The sequence below is a fragment of the Haemaphysalis longicornis genome, unplaced genomic scaffold, assembly GCF_048455015.1.
Source record: "Haemaphysalis longicornis isolate Haplotype H1 unplaced genomic scaffold, Haemaphysalis longicornis Haplotype H1 scaffold_6, whole genome shotgun sequence".
Classification (NCBI taxonomy): domain Eukaryota; kingdom Metazoa; phylum Arthropoda; class Arachnida; order Ixodida; family Ixodidae; genus Haemaphysalis; species Haemaphysalis longicornis.
The window spans coordinates 104,186,561-104,205,368 of record NW_027526407.1 but is presented as its reverse complement, the minus strand read 5'-3'; the positions used below and the strand labels follow the sequence as shown (position 1 = coordinate 104,205,368).

At 45.0% G+C, this 18,808-nt stretch overlaps 1 protein-coding gene across 1 annotated transcript in view; it reads left to right on the top strand.

The window, feature by feature from the left end:
- Positions 1 to 605: 605 nt before the first annotated feature.
- LOC144141105 (actin-related protein 6-like) overlaps positions 606 to 18,808 on the top strand; it is a 48,905-nt gene continuing 30,702 nt past the window's right edge. Inside the window, exons 1-5 of the mRNA XM_077672632.1 lie at positions 606 to 790; positions 3,006 to 3,123; positions 5,541 to 5,609; positions 8,211 to 8,334; positions 15,255 to 15,390. Coding sequence (XP_077528758.1) covers positions 714 to 790; positions 3,006 to 3,123; positions 5,541 to 5,609; positions 8,211 to 8,334; positions 15,255 to 15,390 — 524 coding nt within the window. The 5' untranslated portion in view covers positions 606 to 713. The remainder of the gene's footprint in view (positions 791 to 3,005; positions 3,124 to 5,540; positions 5,610 to 8,210; positions 8,335 to 15,254; positions 15,391 to 18,808) is intronic.

Below are 18,808 nucleotides of genomic sequence, written 5' to 3'. Positions count from 1 at the left end.
CGTGGGTTTTTCGAACGGGGCCACTCGGCTGCGCGATGTCGTAGATCTAACGCAGGTACCACGGGTACCATCGGCATACAGCAGGCGGTCACAGGTCAGCATTACTCGAGAGCGGATTTCGCTACCGTGTGGAAAGGCTGGCTTGGTCCCCGCATACGGCAACGTTCTCGCACATTCTGATAGTGCTTCTAACTCTATCAACTCTGCTTCATCTACGTTGCTGACCCAAGAAATTCAGGCATTCAGGGCTTTCGGCACTTTCGGATACGCCATACCGCCAGCAGCGGCAGCATCGGCGGCTTCCGCAAGAACGAACAAAAAAAATTATTTTATAAAACTTCTAACATATGAGTGGCTTCCTAATGTTTTATTAAAATGTAAAAAAATGTGCTTTTTGTATTCTACTACGCAATATAATAGCAATTGCTGTTAGTATGACGTCACTATGACGTATTTATGACGTCACGCGGGGCAGGAGCCGTTGCGAGGGGGCTAGATCTCGTGCCCCGCGCGGGGTTCCAGACGCTGCCAACAAATTACCCACAATTCAATCAAGTTGTGACGTAGCACATAGATCGTTGTTTTAAACACTGTAGGCAAAATGAAAAGGGGCTTATCATGACCAATAAAGTGACAGGGTATGTTTAGTACTGCATTCAGCGGCAATATTTGTTGGAATCGGCAACAATGTACACCACTAACATGCCGTTTTAATGGCGGCCCACTGTTTAGTGGTTGACAACGGCGGAGGCTCGATAAAAGCCGGTTTCACAACTCAAAATGCTCCGAGGTGCGTATTCATGTGGTTTGGTTACCAAGTTGGCCTCAATAAAATCGCATGCACATCTATTTAATGCCCTGTACATCAGTGCTCTAGCCGGCCATTGCTCACAACGAATTCCACGCACTCTCGCCTTGTAACTGCTACATCGCAGTTGTAATTCTATCCGGACTTGGTGTCAGAACTCCCCGAACATAGCAGTTGAGGCGGTATTCACTGAGCCTTGAGTGGCAAACTATTGCTGATGAGGTTAATGGCAATAGTCGCAATTTCGATTAATCTTGCCGTGTTGTCATGTAATCAAGATCATCATTGCCATGTTTGCACTGGCACTTTATTTCGGCGATTGTCGTCGTTTGTTTCAGACTTCGAAAATTCCATCCGTCGTGACGTGTTTTTTAGATCAATATTCCAGCGTGGAACGTAAAAGTCTCAACTTGCCCGCTTCACTTCAACACCTCTTGTGTGTGAGCTGTGGTTATCTGCCCACGTTGTAATCTGTCAAGTGCGCGTAAACAAGATATTTTAGCGCTCGTCGTGGATTAGAGACAGCAAACAGTGAAGAAAACCATGACACGGAAGTTCGGGCATGGGGACACAATTTCCAATGTTGGATAAACAGTAACATCGCGTATGTTTTGTTGGGAAGCCGCTGTTGTGAAGCCCAATAGAGAGAGCACGTCAAATATATCGCCTGTTTTCGCTTCGCTATTTTGCCAACTCCCCTCCCAGCCCTTAACTTTCACCCAATTGACGTAGGATTTTCCTATTTAACGAGTGGGGGATATGTTTTTGGTGGCACTTTTCTGTTGCATTTTTAGTATCTCAAAGATTCCACTTCAGAACAAATATGACAAAATGTGAGTCGTGCAGATTGTTGCAAGCGCCATCCACACGTACCTAATGAGCAAGTGTCTGCTGTACTTTCCACCTCCGTTACCGGAACAACCAAAAAGATAAAACTTATATTTGTGCTACACGAGCGTTTAAAAGGACATTTGAATCGAATAGCCTTTGAAAGTTCAAATGCCATTCGAACTGGAAGGAGTTCCGCAGATCTACGTGACAATTCTCAAAAACAGTTGAAAGAAGTTCCAGCGTTCACCAGTCATGTTTTGGTGTCACCACTGCTGCAAGTTTCGTTCTTGACAAAAAATTAATTTTACAGTTAAAATGGGCAGAAGAAACACAGTTATTAGTGATCAAATTGATAACAATCTAAAAACACGCACAAAGCGTGTGCTAACAGCCATTTCTTTTTTGGCACCGGCGATATTTAGAGTAGTACCAAGTTCCCTCGTAATCGTAGAGTGAGCGAGGAAAAACAAAAACGAGTAAAAAATTATAGAGATCGTGCACTTTAAACACCAAGTTTTACTCGTAAATAATTATTTTGTAATTACGGCGTGCAGAAAATGTGCCCGAGAGTACAACCGTTTTCGTTTCAAAGGGCTTTGAGAACTGCATAGGTCGTTGGTGGTGCTCCTTTGACTCAAATGGAATTTTAACCGAAAGATTTTCGAAAACGTGTAGCCGCTCAAAGGAGCCATCAAGAGAAAATACAACTTCGTGTAATTTGAAAGAACCAGGATTCAGTATCTCACTCAGCTCCATTACAGCCACAAAAGATGTTTATTTAACTAAAAAAAAGCAAGAAGTATTTAAAAACTTTCAAATTTTGCGCCACAGTGACGTGTAATGAGCAAGAATGACGTCATACGGGCCAACAATAAAACATAATTTTCAGTGTGTTAACTGCACGTTAGCATTCAAGTGATGCGGTGAAATGGAATTAGAGGCCCCATTACAGACGTCCAGTCATGTGTCGTCACGACAGGTCAGTTAGGCAGCTGCCAATCGCGCAAACAAGGTTCCGTGACGTCATAGAAAAGTTGCGGGAAATTGGCTAGGGGGTCGCGACTGCTTCACACGTTTTCTTCAATATCTCCGTTATTTGTTCGAAGATTGCGATGATATTGGTATCATTGTTATCGGGACTAAGCAGTCTTTCTCATAAACCCAACTTGTATTTTGTCTTCATGGCTCCTTCAAAGGTGGCATTTGAGTCAAATGACATTCGACTCAAAGGCCTTTGAAACGCTCGTGTAGCACGGGCATTCAGGTTCAAGCGAAGCTATCAAATTTCTCTCCTGTGATGAGTAGGGCGACGTCAACCCTAGTCACCCCTGTGACGTGTTGTGCGTGCCCTTCTCGCAAACGACAGGATCCTTCCCAACTGCATCACCAAAGCCAAGAGTGAGCGGCGGCGGCAGTTCATTGGGGACCAGCTGGATGATTGCAAGGACATGTCCGGTCTCTTCTACCTGCTGCCTTTCCAGAAGGTGAGACCTGTTACGGGGAAATTCCCGGTGTACCTAATTAGGGGGAGTGGGAGGGAATTTTGGGGGGGAAGTTTCCCTAGGAACAAATGCTAGGGAACTCCTGGCGAGGAGACATGCCTGAGTGGGGATGGCATTTGGGCCACATTTCCCCCTCGCCCCATATATTAAAAAGCCTTTATGCGTAGCACTCTACATGTCGATTCTGTCCAGTGTTGGTCGTTCCAAGTGGAGGCCACTGTAGACAATAAATAATGGGGAGTCTAGGTAGCTGTGCTGGGGAAAAAAAATCGAAACACCTGTTCTCCAATGTGCTTGTAGTGTTAAACATTCTAGGCCATAAATAAGAGTTGCATATGCCTTCAGTCTAGAAATTTGCACAGTATTATGGCCAAATGTTCCGGCTTGATGCAATCACTGAGGCCTGTTTCAGAAGGCATACAAGTGCCAAAACTTTGGCAAGAATTCTTCGAATGGATTCCCGAAGGCGAATTGAGTAGAGTTTTTATGTTTTTGGCTTTACTTTTTAGAGAAGCCTAAATGATACAACATAGGTGGCTGTGTGAGGTACGGTAAAAATGTGGTTGGTCATACCAACGAGCCGTGTTCCAAAATTGGTGGACTGTGAAGAAACAGAATGGTTTACAAGAACTTGGAATCATAGCGTAGAGGTTTTTGTGCGTTTAAAGGTAACAGTGGGAATATGAGATAACTGTTACACCATTGCATTCACATGTGTAGTTCTATCGCTGCTATCTTATCAAAAATATGTGCATGTGTGCATGTATTTATCAATTGCATTGCAGTTACTGCTCAGATATAGGCTGAGCCCCGCCCCCCTTACTTTTCCACAGGAATGTGTTTTTGGCTCTACGCTGTTCACAGGCTATCAGCTGTTTCACGGTCCAGTATTGTCTGATATTGCAGCCTCCCGCTTTTAATTGGCGACATCTAAATGACGCTATCCTTTTCTAACAATGCCTCTTATCTGTAATAGAGTTTGATCTTCACACCTTTTTTTTTTCCTCTCTGTGAAAGTTGTTGTGAAATTAGTTGCTTACCTTTTAGATGTTGTCAACTCTCGCAAATCAATGCGGAACATTCTAAGAAAGAAAGTATGGTGACAAATGACATTGGAACAGTTTGTTGGCAGGTCTGAACCATTTCTCAGTGGTGACCAGCTGTGCACAGAATTTTTGTTTAGAAAGGGTAAGGGGTAGAATAACTGTGTTCGCACTATTTTTTTGTTTTTGTAATTACAATGCACCTGCACTGCTAACTTCTAACCAGTCACCCAAAATTGCAAACGTCTCGGAACCAGTCTGTGCTAATCAAGGTCACAGTGCACTTCTGGTGCTTTTTTTTCACCCTGTCAGCCTTGCCTTAAAGGAGCCATGAAGGCAAAATACAAGTTGGGTTTATTGGAAAGAGTTCTTAGTCCCGATAAGAATGATACCCAATATCATTGCAATCTTCGAACAAATAACGGAGATATTAAAGAAAACGTGTGAAGCCGTGGCAACCCCCCCTAGCCAATTTCCCGCAACTTTTCTATAACGTCACGGTACCTTGTTTGTGCGATTGGCGGCCGCCTAACTGACCTGTCGTGACGACACATGACTGGACGTCTGTAATGGGGCCTCTAGTTCCATTTGACCGCATCACTTGAATGCTAACGTGCAGTTAACGCACTGAAAATCATGTTTTATTCTTGGCCCGTATGACGTCATTCTTGCTCATAACACGTCACTGTGGTGCAAATTTTGAAAGTTTCGAAACACTTCTTGCTTTTTTTTTTGTTAGAAAAACATGTTTTGGGGCTGTAATGGAGCTGAGTGAGATACTGAAACCTAGTTCTTTCAAATTACACGAAGTTGTATTTTCTTTTAATGGCTCCTTTAAGAACAAGGCCAGTCATTATTTTGAGCTCCAAATGAAACCCGTGACTACATGCTAAGGAATTTGCTTAATACTTGCAGGGACTGCTTTTCACACCTCCTAGTCAACTGTCCTGCCGTTGGCCTTTATCGCTGTTTCGCGCTTCATTCTTTGTGCACAGCGAACAGCAACAGGACAGAAAAAGGGGACGCAGCCACGATGCCGTTGCTCTCCTGTCCTGTCCCGTCTGGTTGCTGTTCATGTGAAACGTCTAAATACAAACTAGCCCACCAATCAACACTCTTGAAAGGTTCAGTCACTTAGTGGCCAAGGTGTAGTACAACCAATGAACCAATGCCTCATCACTTCGTTTCCCGGGCTGTTGCGGCTGTTTTTCTTGAGTGGAAACGTCTGTGTGCCTGAGATTTAGCCTGTAGCCTTTTGGAGTAGCGTCAGCGTGTGGAAGCACATTGTTGAACCTGTGATGAACATGAGTGTTCCCTCTCTCCCTCCATCTCCACCCCTTCACCTTTTACCCACAGGGCTACCTGGTCAATTGGGACGTGGAGAAGCAGGTGTGGGACTACATGTTCGGCAAGGACGTCTTCAACGTGAGTCAGCAGGGCAGCTCACTTGCATCACGTGCACATCGCACGTTTGTTTTGCCTGAGCACGAGGTCGCGGGTTCGATTCCCGGCCGCGGCGGCCGCTTTTCTGATGGAGGCGAAAAGCAAAAATGCCCGTGTGTACGAGATTTCGGCGCACGTTAAAGATCCCCAGGTGGTCAAAATTAATCCGGAGCCCTCCACTACGGCGCGCCTCATCGCCTGCGTTGCGTCGGCGCGTTAAACCCTACAATCAATCAACGTTTGTTTTGCGTAGCAGATTGCTGGTCACGTGGTACTGGGCGACTGGAAGCTGGGACAAGAGTGTTGTGCCGATGCGAGAAAAGCAAAGTACCATTGGCAACTGTTCTTTTAGTCATGTTAGTAACTTTCTTCTCTGGAGTGTTCTGGTGTATTTGTAAAGCTCTCAGCTTACTCCTGCTTAGAGCCTATTTGGAAACGTAGCAGTACTCTTGAGACCCAAATTTGTTTTTTCTGCTGTTATTTTTCTTTTTTCTTTGCTGTTCCAATTTGTTAATCAATGAATGACTTTGGGCATGTTTACTGCTACTTAACTTCGCAATTTAGGGCCTGGACTGTAGATATTTTTTTGTGACCATAAATGAAATTATGGAATTTTTAAATCACAAGATGGTAAAAAAATGAGACCGTGTAGCAACGAAGATGCAGTGTGGAACGACATTTAAAATATTCTTTCTAGGAATTCATACATAAAAATAGTGGTCTTGGCATGGTGCTGCTGATGACTGCGAACAAGGCTCCAAGGTTTATCAGACTTCTTTTATTAATGGTTTGGAAGTTCGCAGAACTTTTGTTTTGTAAAGAGCCTGCATTTACCTGTTCGTCTGGGGGGGGGGGGGGGGGATTTTTTTCGTGGTGTGTGTTTAGCTGTTTAGCTTTCCTTTGTAGCCGTATGGCTGCATTTAGGTGGATGTCAAACTTTCCTTTACAGAATCTTACTCCACCTTGGGGATTTCACCTACATCTGGTCGATTAACGGTGGTGTGTGTTAGTAACCTGTTCTCTTCTGTATGATAGTACTTGGGGAACATTCTATTTGAAAAAAGTTCGGCTCATGAATATTCTATAGTAGGTTGGTGTTCTCTATAGACGACTGCAAAGTAGCAGATGACATAGAGGCAGAGGCGGGCATTGAACGAAAGGTCTACTCACAAGTAATAACAGGGTAAATAGCAAATTCTAATGAGTACTGGACGGAAGACCTGAGTTAAAATTAAAATGCTCCACAGTATATGAAAACGTATTGCTGCACTATTCTCAGCTGAGCCCTGCAAGCCAAAAGGTGCAAGCTGCCGTACGGTTGGCCAAACAAATGCTTGGGTTTCTAGGGCCTCAACGCTACCGTGGGAGTGGGTACTGCTTGTGGCTGTGCAGTACCGCAGCTTCAAATTAATGTGTCCGATTTTTGGTGCAAGAGTCAAGCAGTGTGCTGATTGCATTGAAGCCATCAATCGTGCTCCATCCTTCCATTACAGTCATGGAGGGGAAGTTTTTTTTTTCACTGCGGAAAGCATCACACATGTTTGAAACCAGGCACCTACCAAAAATGATCACAAATTGAAGGGGAGCATATTTCATCAGTGCGTCCTCTGTTTTGTTTTTTTTTTCTTCGAAGTTGCAGGCACTGGAACTAAAGAGAAGATTTAGGCCTATAGCTTGTTTGCGCTGCTTTTGAAAGAAAAGGGGCAGGGGGGATCAGTTTTTATCTGGATATGGTCTACGTTGGTCACAAATTGCTGCAAAGCCAGAGGGATATAGGTAAATTTTTATAAAATAACTCAAGACATGCAGTTCTAGGGCTTTTCTTGTTTTGTTTTACTTTTCCTCTGCCATGACGTTGTAACCAGCACTTGCTGTCTCTGGTTTACCCACCTTAGTCCTGTAATGCTGTGAGCGGTAACTTTGGCTTTCAGATGGGTGTCAAGACTGTTTCCGATACTAGCGTGATTGCTAGTTTGACATCAGTTAACAAACACCATTGTTGGTTTCTTGCTTTCTGATATCGTCCCATGCAAAAAACGTAGCAGCGGTTTTTTGTTAGCAACACTGCACTACATACAGACATCAGAATGAGGCTCGGAACTGTATTAGGCCCAGTGACTATGGTGTTGTGCAGCCTTATGTGCCTTTTGCAGTTACTACAGCATTCTGTTGTTCAGAATTGCTCAAATTAGAAATGCCACATGAGTGGAACATAATCTTCAAAAGCTGTTTGATTCTGTTTATAAAAGTTTTTGGCAAAACACAGTCCTCAGGGTAGAGAACACTGAATAAACAGAACTTTCTTCAGCTTCAGATTAGTGACACACCAGCAAGTACTCCCAGTGTCGCATGAAAGACGCCCAGAGCAGACGACAAAGTGAAATTGATTTTTTTCAGAGCACACCAGAGGAGCGATCGCTGTGAACTTCTTCCTCGTTTCATCTTGTAGCGAAAGAAAGCCATTGACCATAGATGTATGGCATGCAAGCTGCATTTGCAGATGCTAGGTACGTCTGTCTTCAGTGTTTGTGCGATAAAAGGTTCCTGTGCCCTCCTCCTCCCACACCCTTCACCCGGTTGCAGTGCCAGTTCGAGGAGACGTGCGTGGTGCTGACGGAGCCGTACTTCAACTTCCCCTCGATCCGCGAAAGCCTGGTGGAGGTCGTGTACGAGGAGTACCAGTTCCACTCCCTCCTCCTCACCACCGGTGAGCTCCCTCCTCTCTCTCCCCCCTCTCTCTTTCTCTCTCCAGCGAGTTTGCACTGTTGTTGGTATTTTTTGTCAAATTGAAGAAAGGGCTAGCTGTTGGCACACTTGCACAGTTCACCATGCTAGCTGGATTAAATGTGTCAGCTAGTCATCTTTACACTGGCTGTTAGTGACTGGCTAAAGCAAATGTTTATTGTAGCAGTAGTTTGTGGGTGGACTTGCATGCCACATATAGAGTCTGTGGGGTCATCCTTATTTAAATTGACGTTTAAGATAAGAAGAGATGGCAAGTTTTCAGCTTCTGGCCTCTTTCCTTGCTTGTGTTTCTGGGTTTCCCAAGGTACCCCTGCAACACCTTTCTCACTGGTACTTTTTTGTGCCCTATGTCAGTTCTTTGTGTCGTTCAGATACAAGTGCAAAAAGAATTATCAGGACCGGTGTGGAAATAAGAGAGTTATTCAAATTTTACATCTACAAATACAAGCCAATATTGTACCGCCTACGTCACACCGGAAGCCTCCGGATATGACGACGCAACGCAGGGACTCTACACAACTTACGATTGGCTGAGCTTGCAATATTTTGCATATGTTATTGTTTCGACCAAATGAGCCTAGATAATGTTTTGGGTCGTATCTTTAACTTAAAGGAAGCATAAAAACTTGACCGCGGAGAGTAACAGAGGGCGGACAAGGCTACCCGTCTCGAGTGCTTGGGTGTCCTTTCAAGTCATGTTATGATGAACCTCTGTTAGCTTCGCCCAATTTCTGCGCGCTTCGCTAAAATGCTCATGTACGTCTGCGTTCCATATGACGATATCAGCATTGATGCCAGAAGTGGTGTAGTCAGCGAGCATCGCAAAGTGGATGGCAGCTTCGAGGTTTTCAGACTGTCTCGAGCGTCTTGATGTTTGGGGACTTGCTTTCGCACTGGGAAGCGATGTTCCGTTCACTGAAAATCCGTCACACCTCTTTTCTCTAGCAGCCATCGGCTGCCATGAGACAAATTCAACCATGCTTTTCTTGTTGGAAAGCTGTTACCAAAGACAACTGTAATTCTAGTGGTGCATTCCTTTTATGACTAACTTAGCGAGCGTCGGGGGAGGTCGTGACTGTGCGATAGCTGTTTATGAGTTAAACGAGGGAGCTCTGGCTAAATTTGTTGTAGTATTACTGTAGTCGCACGATTCTAGTGTCCCCGCGATTGTAATGTACAGAAAAGCTTACTTAAAAATTTAGAGAAAAATGCTTATTTTGACTGGATTGAATTATATTTTTGGAGGCGTTCGTGTACATGGAAATTCTGCTGGCCTCTTTGAAGCTGATTTCGGCTTTGGGACCAGTTGTAATGCACACAGAAATTGGAAGGTTACTTTTAGCAAAAAAAAAGTTCGCATTAGAATCGCGCGACTGCGGTAGCACGACGGGGCTAATCTGGAAGATCAGTTTGTGATAAACAAATGTTATCACTGGCAGAATTTTTGAGAACTGGTAAAAACCAAACACCCATAAAGTTATTTGTTGACGCCCAGGCATTGTATTCCATATTCTTGCACCTTGCCGTGTTGCTTAATTAAACGGTCGGGTTTTTAGCAGTGCATCCCACTCTCGTTTTGAAGGTCAGTGGTTTGACCCCGCAGGGGCTGCTTTTTTTGTGTGTGCGTGGGCATCTCAGGAGTTCTCTTTTTTTTTTTTTTTTGACCAGGATATGCAACAGTCTCTCGACTTTCTGTATACACACATGTGCAGGTCATGTGAAGCCTCAGTACACAGTGCGCAAGGCAGTGCACACGTTTCACGCTTTAAATCACTCGAGGCATAACTTCAAGCTGGGTAACCAAACATAGCTTGAAGAGTATGGTAGAGTTCAGAAACATAAGCCTAGCAACACACAGCAGCGCAGCGACGGCAGGCGACTTCGGCGTGCGTCTTTGTCTTCGTCTATGTGCTGTATTGGCTGTATTGGGGATAAATTGGTCACAGTTGGCACAGGACCGAGGTAATTGGAGAATAATGGGAGAGGCCTTTGCCCTGCAGTGGGCGTAGATAGGCTGGTGATGATGATGATGATGATGATGTGCTGTATTGGTGCGGTGCTGCCGGCGAGTGCAGAAAGTAGCTTCCCAGGTCAGACAACCGTGGGCTTAATACTTCTGGAGCGCGGCAGTTTTCGCTGCCCGCAGTGGTCCTGTGATGTGACGTCACTGGGGAGAGTAAAAAGCGAGCAGCAGTCCCACAGTCCCCCGGTTTTTGAGAGAGAGAGTAAACTTCGATTTGCTTGTATTTTTAAATATAGGAATGACAAACTCTCTCAATTCTGCACGGATCTTGATAATTCTTTTTGTGCCTATCTCTGCATGACACAAATAACGGAGGCAAAGCCCAAAATGTACCTCAAAGAAAAGCTTTCAAAGGTTCCTTTATGAAACGGGCACATAGGGCCTCTGATTGGAGACACCTCGCAGCTTTGGCATACTGTAGTGTGCCTGACATGCTGTTTGTCTCACCGCTGTTAAAGGAGCCATGAAGACAAAGTACAAGTTGGGTTTATTAGAAATAGTGCTTAGTCCCGATAACAGTGATACCAATATCATCGCAATCTTCGAACAAATAACGGAGATATTGAAGAAAACGTGTGAAGCAGTCATGACCCCCTAGCCAATTTCCTGCAACTTTTCTATGACGTCACGGAACTGACCTGTCGCGACGATACATGACTGGACGTCTGTAATGGGGCCTCTAGTTCCATTTGACCGCATCACTTCAATGCTAACGTGCAGTTAACGCACCGAAAATTATGCTTTATTGTTGGCCCGTATGACGTCATTCTTGCTCATAACACGTCACTGTGGCGCAAAATTTGAAAGTTTTAAAGGAGCCATGAAGAGAAAACACAAGTTTGGTTCATTCAAAAGATTGTCTCGTTAGAATCATACTGACACCACTTTTAACGTAAACTTCGCTCAAATAAGCTACATAATTAGGAAAAACGGGAATGGTCATGCGACCCACCAGCTCATTTCCCGCAACAGAACCTATGATGTCACATGAGCTAAGCTCTGCGATTGGCGGAGGCTGGCAGAAGCAGACACAAATTAGGTAGAGCTTACAAACTAGACGAACGAGCAATTTGCGCTTAAATTTAGGGCACATTCTTTACAAAGCAATAAGAATGATGGGACAAACAGTGGAAGTTACGAAAGCACATGTAAACATAGAAGTACTGATGCGTTCTGCTGTTCGTACTGCGCACAGCATGCTTGGTTTAGCTGCACAGCACTACGGGGCTTGGGGTTGTCTCAGACGACACTGGCCGATTGACGCAAGCAATGGTGTCTTACGTGACCCCATTTGTCGAGCGAGCACTGTTTCAGGGAACGAATATTTTCTCCCAGAACAAAAACAAGCCAGGTTTAAATGCGGGCAAAAACAAACCAAACGCTTGCCACGGTATGGTGGCGCCATCTAGGTTACGGAACGTAAAGAAACGCGGGAACAAACCAACACCGCTGTGCAGGGTGGAGACAACCTTTGAACGGTCCCGTGCCGCCGCAATTGGGCCAACGGGCTCAACGCGTTATTCTTTTCGTTTCCCACGAGACCTAGCAACACGAAACAGACACTATGATTCAAACTTCTTCAGTAAACCGCGTTGCGGCGATAATTTTAGCGCGGTTTTGACACAATGACTTGCTTCGGCGGCGAGCGAGCAACCGAAAATGGCGGCACCAGGGTATACGTGTCTCTACCCTGTACGGCGGATGCGTGAATGAAGGCACTCTAGGCTGCAGAGCGGTCGGTTCCTGTGATGTCATTTGGGACCACGAAAACGCACGATTGAGCGGGAAAATCAAAATTTTAACCTAAATTGTTCAATTTCTCAGTGAATAAAGCATCGTTTGTATTCGGACAAGCGCTGGGGGCACTATAAAACACGAAATCTTTCGAATAAAACCAACTTGCATTTTCTCTTCATGGCTCCTTTAAATACTTCTTGCTTTTTTTTTGTTAAAAAAACATCTTTTGTGGCTGTACTGGAGCTGAGTGAGATACTGAATCCTAGGTCTTTCAAATTTTAAACGAAGTTGTATTTTCTCTTCATGGCTCCTTTAAAAAAGGGGCTGCTTTCATTTAGTTTGAGTTAGCAGCAAACAAATGGTCCAGTTTTGCCAGGAGCATTGCTCTTGGGCTGTTGGGAGTGTGCGTTCCGTGCCAGGATTAAAGGCGTCTGACTTTATAATTGGCACACTATCTGTATGTGCATGTGATAGGAAACTATGATTTCTGGTGTGGAGCTTTAAAGAGATAAACTTGAAGATGAATCTTTTGTTTACGAGAACACACTGCCATATTTCTTCCTCCCTCCCCACTTGTTGATGGTACCTTGTTCAACTGATTGGTACGGTGAAATGGCATCAGTTTGGTATTTTATTAACTTCCCAATTGATTCATAATTCATTCCGCTTCAAAGTTACCTTTTTTTTTTAAAGGTTCCTTGCAACACTCTTTGACCACTAAAAATTAACCTATGCTGTCTTTGGATTGCACACTCGGGAATACCTGATTGAGATATTATACTACACATCTATGTCAAGTTGGAAACGCAAAACTTGCAGTGAAAGGTGCAGGAAGACTGCATGCGCTCTCCTTTACTGGTTTCAAATTTGCCGCCTGATGATGTGCTGAAGCCGCATCATTTGCGCCCTAGCCGTCGTATTCGTCGTTGCTGGTTGACGTCACAGTTTATAAAAAACAATACAGTCATGAGTACAATACCCCAGTGTGCTAGAAGGTAGAAATGTGTCGTTTTGGGGGAAAAAAACCAATAAAGAGCGCGGGTCTCTTTTGCGATGAAAAAATTGTATGGAGCAGCAGGCAATCCCGAGAGAACTCCTGTTGCCGCCTATATGTTTTTGTATCAAACTAAATTTTTATTTGACGGGTTTTATAGAACTTTATGTCGTGGAATGAAGAAATAAGACTATTTATGGTAATAGATAAGGATGATTTTAACAAACAAAGCTTTCGAAACCAAGTGGTAAGCAGCAGCGGCCAAGGGCACTGCTTACAACAGGAGTTCCTCAGCAAGGATTTTCATCGCAAAGGGGACCCCCCCTAATCAGCCCCAAACGACACACCTCTCCCTTCTAGTAAACCGTAACAATACTATATTGTGCTGAAGTGTATATGGGTTGAAATCTACTCTGACTTGAGCTGTGCCCCTATGTTACGAGCGCCATTTCTTGTTTTCGTAGCTTTGCCATATTTCAGGCTGTTGCATCTGATCGGTCTGTGTTTGTGGAGGGAACTACAGTGAAAAAGAACTGCTGAGCTTGTGAAGGGGGGTCCACGTTTATGTCATGGTGCCAGTAGCCTCAGTTTTCTGGTAACCTTGGGGCAAATCGCGCTGAGTGCCGGAGAACTTCCGGTGGGGTTGATTTCTCATGTTGTCTCACATGATTGGCTGCGCAAGCGCAAACGTCAGGAAAAATGGCCGAGGCAGCCAAACATGCGAGACCACATTAGAAATCAACACCATCAAAAGTTCTCCGGCACTCAGTGGGATTTGCCCCTTAATGAACTACAATGCACGCAGCCATTGGTCCCATGCCAAACACTTATCAAGCAGTTGGAAGCAGCGTGTGAGTGTTATCTGCATTCTGACAAAAAGTGGTATTGCAGTATTGCAAAACGTTTGTTGCACTATCACGTGAACTGTGTGGTTCTTGATAACTTCAGCGTCAAACAGCTAGAGCTGCATCAACGAGGTAGCTTTCTTGTATTTAGCAAAAAATGAAAAGAAGAAAGAACTTTGTCAGGTGGAATGTGTCAGTGCCATCATTTTAAGAGTCTTTGTGGAGTTCAGTGTAGCCTGTAAGTCAGGTGTACCATCTTTTTTTTTTTTTTGGAGGCCTTGTTTGAGCCAATGAAAGTTGATAGGTGCACAGGTTTTTTAATGTCCCCATCTCGAGGAAAAAACTGCTCACATTTATTTCTGCAGACAGTTTCTAGAAAAGTTACGTAGGCATCTAAATTTGGTTCCTTAAGTAAGGAAGCAACGGATAATACCACCGCAAATGTCAATCAGATGACCAGCGCTATATGTGTTCTGTAGAATGGAAAGCCATATATCGCTACACATCTTGCGAAACACTCAAAGACGCAGCAATGTTTTTTTGTGTGGACTAGTTGTGTAGAAGAATGAGCATGTTCAATTCTGCCACAATAGTTGTATGGTTTCTAATGCCGCGAGCAATTTTACTAGCACAGGAATGGTTTAGTACAGGCAGACATATCACTAGCATGTCAACTATCACACTGACAGCATTGGTCTCACATTTCCCCACTATCATGAGACTAAATTCTGTAGCCCTTCCTAAAAAAAAATTTTTTTTTTTTTTTTTTTCAATTGTGAGTTTTTACTTGCTGAAGCTACTACGTCTTGGGCTCTGAGGCAAGCCATAGTGAAGGGCTCGGGATTAATTCTCACCACCTGGGGATGTTTAATATGCGCCGCAATGTTGACACACGAGCGTTTTCGCTTTTTGCCTCCATTAGAAAAGCAGCCACGACAGCCGGGAATCGAACCCACATCCTTGGGATCAGCAGCACAGCGCCATAGCCACTGAGCCACCGTGGCAGGTAGTCCCCCCTTTTCCCAGTCCAGCTCAAATGTGAGATGACAGCGCCAATTAAGGGATCTTAGTTTAGACAGTACGGAAGCCCGAAAAGGCTGGTAGTGCCACAACTAGTCTTATTATTCTGGAACAAGTAGAAAGAAGGTTTGTCGCTCCCTCAAAGCTGCCTCCCCCGCGCTATTGAATTTCCCTCAAAGCTACCTCCCCTCCCTCTGTTGAATTGAGGGAGCGTTCTGCCGTGCCTCTTCTAATCAATCGACCCTTTACCCATAATTCTACAGCTGGCCAGCTGAGCGCCCTGAAGTACCGGCGGGAGCACGTGCGGGAGATGGGGTGCGTGGTGGTGGACTCCGGCTTCTCCTTCACCCACATCTCTCCCTTCCTCAAGGGCAAGCTCATCAAAAAGGGGATAAGGAGGTGGGCGCTTGCTTATTGCTCGCCTGCTCACTTTGTTGCAACTGCAGCACATTTATTCAGTAAAGGACAAGAACTGTATTTACATTAGATAACACACAGAACACGTCCGGTCGCAGTCATCGTTCCTCATCGTCCTCTTCTACAAAACCTGCAATCACCTCTTTGTCGTCACGGTAACAAACTTTCAACAAAGTAGTGTCAACAGTAGCAGGGTCTTCCTGCTGTTGGCAAGGCAGCGCAGGCCTTGCTGGCTTCTGGCTGGCAGGCTGGCTTCTTCTGGTGTGGAACGGTCCTCATCAATGGCAGTAGACCTTTGACATACAGTTGAGCCCACTTATAGCAGCAAGAGTTCCTGTTTTCACAAGCAACCAGGGCATGGCCGTCATTGGGTACAGTGAGGGAGCTGCGGACAGAGCAAACGTGTGGGAGGGCGACTTCGTTACATTACAGCAGTGGACAACGTATTGGTACAAGCTAGTTGGTACTCCATTATAACACCATAAGCGCCACAAAGAAGGCAGAGGACGTAGCAGAGAAGGACCGGCGCAAACTGTATTTTGATAACAGCAACGGGACATACAGACAGACGAAGAAGAGCGCGCTCACGTGACCGTAGAAGTTCATCGCGCAAGTGCGCAGCCCACCACGCACCCCGTCATCCACGCATGTATCAAGAACGTCCATCCAAGTGCATCCCTATCTTCGACCTCGAAGGAGCTGGCCTTGTTGGATGGGTGTTCATGACACGTGCATAGGTGACGGGGTGCGTGGTGGGCTGCACACTTGAGCGATGAACTTCTACAGTCACGTGAGCGCGCTCTTCTTTTTCTGTGTGTCTATTTAGAAGAGACACGATGACAGGGGGGCCTTACCATATTTATTCGAATCTAGGCCGGCCCCGATTCTAAGCCGACCCCCAAAAGTCCGAAGCCACGAAAAAAGAAAAAAAAAAAAAAACTTACCTCGAATGTAGGTTGAACAAAAAGGCGAGGTCAGGGTTCACAAAAAAAAAAAAACACGTTTATTGAACATGAAGATGCGGTGCTCATTCTGAGTCATCATCGCTGCTAGCCTCTGAATGCCATCCTCGTTGCGGTGCGCAAATATCCTCTCCCGTTGCGTCCTCCAACGACGGACATTTTTTTCATCCATGTTGAAGTCCCACCCCGCTTGAACGTTCGACGACAACTCCGCGGCTAAAACAACTTTTCTTTTAAAAGCGGCACTATAATGGCATCGGTTGTTAGGTGCCATTGCGCTGTCAAAACCAAACGCCACACCGCACGCAGGCCACTATCCGCACAGTTCAAAATGGCGGCATCGCCCCCAGCCCTTAAGTGGCTAATGGCTCGTCTAGTAATGGCTACAATACTTTCTTTTCTGGGTGGTGCTAGCTGTGCGCCACTTCTCTCAATTTCACCTGGAAATTGGCGCGGGTTTCAAAATCCTCAAATCCAAGCTGACCCTGGAGTTTGATATATCAGTATTTCAAAAAAACTATCGGCTTAGATTCGAATAGATACGGTATATGAAGGACCTTGTGGAAAGCGTGTGTGTGTGTGTGTGTGTGGCGCCTAAGGTAAAGCTTGGGCCTGCATCCAACACACCACAGAGGTTCCAGAAACTTTTGAGGAGTTTGTGTCTGCAGATGTGGCCCCCTGTGTGTTCGAGGATCCTACAGATCATGTGATCCTTGTGCAAGTAAATGGTGCCCTAGAGGACGAACCAGAGGAGGAGGATGACGAGGGTACTGTAGGACAGAAAGTCTCGGTAGTTAAGGGTGACAATTGTCTAAGAGCACTTCAATGGTATTACGAGGACAGGAAAGCTTGCAAAGTGAAGTGCTTTTACGTACAAAAGTTGGGAAGGAAGCTAATACAATCTGCAGTCCCTCAAACTTCCTTAAAAGCCGTAGTGCAAATTTTCTTGTTGACCTGTCTGAACACGCTTTGATACTGATTTATAACAAATTGGTAATGTTTGACTCCACACTGTTCTTAAAATTTTTTGTTACAAGAGACCTTGGTTACAAGAGTCATGTTTCCCTAGTCTCTTGAGGGTCTCTTGTAAGGAGGTTTTACTGTATCAGCAAGCAAAGACGGGACCCCTTCACCACAACGACAGACGCTCTTCCCTCTGCCAGCTTAGTCTTAATAATTTGAATGTCATTGGGCTGCACTCTAGACACTTCTTTACTTATTTCCAAGTTTAACCACCATGATCAAAAATGCTCATCATCTATTTTGTTGCAAAATATAAAATGTGTTGACTGTTTGGGTCTTTCTGCAAAAGTTACGCTTGTTATGAATGGCTGATGTGGCCGACAAACTGAGCACAGTTAATTACGTTTGTTGTAAAGTCAAAGGGAGTCACCGAGGTTTAACCAAGGGATTGGGGGCCTGTTTAGGTGCAGTGCAACGTTGTGGCACCAATTATGGCATGTGCACACTACACTCGAGCACTGTTTAGTGAACGCTGATTATCTGTGTCCAGAGCTTGACATAAGGCGCTGCACTATGCTCATTAGTGCTTTAAATGCTTCAGCGGGCAAAAAAAAAAAATGGCTACCGGATCAGGTATCCATCAAGATGTCATTTTATACGATGGGCAAGGCTTTAGCTTAAAGGAGCACTGACACGAAAATTTTATGTTACACTTTTATTGCTTTTATCGATGCTTAATGGTCTGGCGAACCTGAAACAGCACTTCATATACTTCAGCGTGCGATAGGTAATTACATTGAACGGCCTGAAAATCGTTTGTTTCAAATTCCCGCGCTTTCATCCCGAACGGCGCATATGACAGACTCCCTGCCTGACCTCACCGCTTTGTGCGGATGTCACCGGTGCTTGCTTGAGAGGGTGTTGCGCCCGCTCGCCGCTCGTGGGGCCGCGCGCGTGCAGTGACGTCACGAGTTTTTGACGAGCGCTGTCGCGTCACTTGTTTTGGCTTCACGGGGTGATGTCACGCTGATGTCCATTTGCTGAGTGCCGCTCCGCGCGCTGCTCCGTTGGCGCGATAAATGAGATCCAATTGAACTTTCTTCGCATCGCACACCGCTCATATTTCAGCCAGGGTATTCTGTTGAGTGAAGGAAGCGAACTGTGCAATAATATTAACGCCGAAAATTGGTGTCAGTGCTCCTTTAATTGACGGCAGGGCATTGCAAAGTGACCCAATGGATTGTGACATCTGCACAAGCGAATGCTTGTCTGAGGCTTAAGCATGTTGTGTTTTGTTTTGTTTTCTATTTTTTTAGCCCAGGGAAAGGTTAAAAGGAAGTGGGCATGCTTGAGTTCTCGTACCTTTACCATAATAAGCAGCAAAGGCTCAAAAAAAGAAAAAAAAAGAATGGGTTGCTTAGAATACAGTACTTGGGCTAGCTTTTCTTAGGTGCAACAATCAAAGGCAAGAGAGA